General features: G+C 38.9%; 1 protein-coding gene across 1 annotated transcript; it reads right to left on the reverse strand.

Annotated features, from left to right (window-relative positions):
- Positions 1-1228: 1228 nt before the first annotated feature.
- On the reverse strand, positions 1229-2392 carry LOC129270078 (solute carrier family 25 member 3-like). The gene has a single exon (XM_064106084.1). The coding sequence runs from the start codon at positions 2294-2296 to the stop codon at positions 1229-1231; it is 1068 nt and encodes a 355-aa protein (XP_063962154.1). The 5' UTR covers positions 2297-2392.
- Between the last annotated feature and the right edge of the window lie 1552 nt (positions 2393-3944).

The raw sequence follows: 3944 nt of genomic DNA on the forward strand, positions 1-3944 counted from the left end.
TCTGTGTAGCATCTATTGTTTCATTTCCACGATCAATACATGCGAGTACATGTTAAGTCTGTCTTGTATCTCTTTGCACTACAGAAGTCTGTTCAATTATGAGGAGATTTGATACAAGAGATAAAAATGACATGATGGTATCATTTTGGTGCTGTTTCACAGTGATTTTCATGTTAAGTCGTATTTAAATTTCAACATTCATGTGGTATTTAACACCTACTCTTAAAGATTTTGAAGTAGGGCTCGTTTCCTTTGCATGATCTGGCCATTGACCAATTAACCATCTATAGGTGAGTCAACCCACATGAATCCATTTGCCTTTTAAACCGTATGCAAAATATTAACTTAAGATGTATATATGTTTGCACAATATGTGGCCGGTTTCATAAAACTTGTTACAATAACACATTTGCAATAATAGATTAAAGCTACTGAAATGATATAATTTGATTGGATGGTAGTATACCTGTGATATAAATTGTGCATTTGTTATCGTAACAAGTCTTTTTGAAACTGGACCCTGGTCTAAAACCTGCTGTGACCCAGGCAATTTACCTTGATGGTTGGCTTATGCAGACTTTATTGGAAATATATATTTTTTAATTTAGTGGGACTTCAGGTCAGACATCACTCTTTATGAAGCACCGCAGGTTTATATATTTATGTGATTTATATGTGAGGTTGAATTGGGCATAGATTACTGTGAATAATGTTCTGCAGAGTAATTAATTCTCCTTAGTGCAGGCGATGATCACTCAATACAAAACATTTTTGTCCATTAACCCTCCATCTTGTTTTCACATTTTTAAAAGCAAGTTAGCGTGATGTGCCAACCCTGATAATTTGCTGACTGAACGATACAGATACAGAAAAGCAAAATATCACAGATTACAATATCAAGTCTGAGGTATCAAAGTAATCTATCATATACAAGCACCAAATCCATACAGGTAATGAACAATTTCATGTACGTTTTAGAAACTGCAAAACTTTTATCAGTTCTTGGATATCTTTGAAATAAGATTGAAATTAGGTGAGAGATGATGCAGCTTATTAGGAGTATTACAAATCAATCTTGCAATCATAATTACAATAAACATTCCTTGGGTTCTTTCACAGAAATGGGCAACTGATGTTTCTCCTACTTTGTTTCCCATATTGAGCATATTAAGACACCACCAAATAAGCCGAGGCATTCTAAAAGAACTTTGGGAATAATGTATTCATATTAATTTTTGTCAGAGTTGAGTTTAGCTTTCAGGCTATCAGGCATTTCAGGTGGTGGAGGTCGAGGCATACGGAAGTAGATCTTGAACGAATCGTAGATAAACCATTGCAGTGCGGTCAGGGTACCTATCATGACGACCCTTGGTCCAAACCCCTTCCATAGACCTGACATCCCAAGAGACCTAGCTGCTTGGACCATGGTACTTCCTGCATCTTGGTTCAGCTTGAACACAACGGAATCTGCAGGATGGGATACAAGGACGCAGAAGACTCCAGCTATGTAGCCTGCAACGAAGGTCACCACCAGTTGCTGGGGCTTGGTGCATTCGTCCCGAGGCTTGGGCACGACATACTTATACAGGGCTTCCACCGTGCGTTCAAAGCAAGCAAACTTCATCATGGTGTAGGGGATCTGACGGAACCAGAGTGGTGTCAGACCTTTGTAGAAGCTATAGAATCCTTCCTGTGCCCACATCTTTGGCATTGCTTCCCGCAGGGTTCTTGCGAAGCCTGGTTGTGTCTGCATTCTGACCTTGGCAGCTTCCATTGGACTCAGGGCGATATCTGCAAAGAATTCTGCACTGGCACTTGCAGCAAGGTAGACAGAGGTTCGGTACTTGTAAGACCACTCTTCTCCGAGAACGGCACAGTACTTGATCTTAAAGAACTCGTAAAGTCCAAACTTGTGCATGCCCTGCAGAGAGTAGCCAATCGCTGTTGGTGCCCAGCCAATTGCAAGTCCCCGGATGCCATCATTGGCGATGGTCACCCTGAAGCCATGGATTGTATTCTTAATTGCTGGATCAACCTGCATCCTTGTCTTGATAATATCTAAAGGTACCACACCAGTGTGGGTGATTCCACAGCTTAATATCCCTGCCAGTCCACACATGGTGAGGTATTTGTTTGATCCAAACTTTATCTCTGACTGCAGATCATCTGTGGATACTGCTAAAAGCTGTCTTGTGTATAGAGCTTCTTTCCTTGATCTACAGATGTATCCTTTTGCTATAGGTTCCTTCAAATTTCCCTCTAGAACTGAAGATTCAATACTGGATTGGTCATCCATAATACTGATCAATTCTTAACTGTGTAAATACAGTATGTCTAAGCAAGGTCTTTTTAGAAATCGCCTTCTGCAAGACAGTAAATACATACATGTATCTGCTGGGTGTACTGCATCTGTTACCTAGAAGGCTCTTAGTAGTCTTGTCAATCTAATAATCAAATGGTATTTAAATGTATATTTTCCAAATATGTAGGATATGGTGCACAGCTTATTCCTCTGATTATCCTTGAAAAATTTTGACACTAAAACTTCCGTTTTTGTGGTATCCCTGTACGGAAAGTGTCATTGATTTAATACCAATGTAACTCCAATAGAGAACGAAGCATAACCACTCTGATCATCTTGATATTGCATGGGCGGAAATCCCAGGGGGGACAGGGGGGACGTGTCCCCCCTACTCAAAATAGTAGGGGGGACACAATACCAAATGTCCCCCCTACTATTTTGGTCTTTTATGATGGTAAGAAATACATCATTTTAAATCGAAATAAAACATGTATTTTGGGACGAGATGACCTTACTTTGGCGACGATAACCTTTTTTTTTTTGCTTGTCAAATTTTCCCGCCCCTTGTCCCCATAGGCAGATCCATGGTGCCGAGGGGCCCGCCCCCTCCTCTTGGCGGAGCAAAAATATGAAAAAGGGAAAGAAAGAAGGAAACAAGGAGGGAAAAGAGAGGAGAAAAGGAAGAGGACGACGAGTGCATAAAATAAGATGAGGGGAAGACTTGGAAAATTAAAAGAATCTTTCATTCAATTCAATTCAATTCTTTTATTTCATTTCCATTCAAAACATGCCACTATATAAAATTTTCGCTCGCGCTCGCATTGCCTGTTCGGTGATTTACCCAAACTTGTTCAATATGGAGTTCGAATATCAAGTTTGGAAGTCAACATACAAAACATATTTCACCTCGGAAAACGAACTTTCATTATTTTGTGTAATTTACAAATTGGTTTTTAAAAAGTGCTCTGTAAAAATGTCAGTTTTATGGTCTGAATGTTAACATTTGCTGCTCAAAATTTGATTTATCAGGTACCTATTATTTATGTGTATTTTATAAAGTTTTCAAAATATTTCCCTTTTCAGGTCTGATTGTCAAGACGTATCAGCTAGCGCGCTGCACGCTCGCAATTTGATTGGCGAGTTATATAAATGTTTCAATATAGATTATACAACAAACTACTTAAAATCCCCTTTTCATGACAGTTTATCAAAAAGATTTAGCACGCGATTTGCGCTTGCATTAATGGTTTAAAATATATTAACTGATGCATCCTATTCATAATCACAAATATGAAATGTCCAGTTTTTATGCCATGATATCACCAGATTTCGCGCCCTCATTAGGCATGATTAAATATGATATTAATTTAATAATTAAATTGTCCCTTTTGTTTCATCTCGCGCTTAGCAAGAGGAATAGGAAGATAGTCATTATTTTCATTTGATGACATGTCGTAAGGATGTCCTGGGGAGTGTTTCATCAACATTTTCATCCGACAAGTTGTCAGATCTGACATCTTTCTCTGATGTTGATTGGCTGAGAGGTACTGTTACTATGGTAACTGTCGGATAAAATGGGACTTGTCGGATAAAACGTCCGACAAGTCCTTTCATGAAACGCCCCCGGTCCTATGTCAAAACT

The sequence above is a fragment of the Lytechinus pictus genome, chromosome 10, assembly GCF_037042905.1.
Source record: "Lytechinus pictus isolate F3 Inbred chromosome 10, Lp3.0, whole genome shotgun sequence".
Classification (NCBI taxonomy): Eukaryota; Metazoa; Echinodermata; class Echinoidea; order Temnopleuroida; family Toxopneustidae; genus Lytechinus; species Lytechinus pictus.

Coding starts and splice junctions, on each gene's coding strand:
- LOC129270078 (XM_064106084.1), bottom strand. CDS start 2,296: ATGGATGACCAATCCAGTATTGAATCTTCAGTTCTAGAGGGAAATTTG.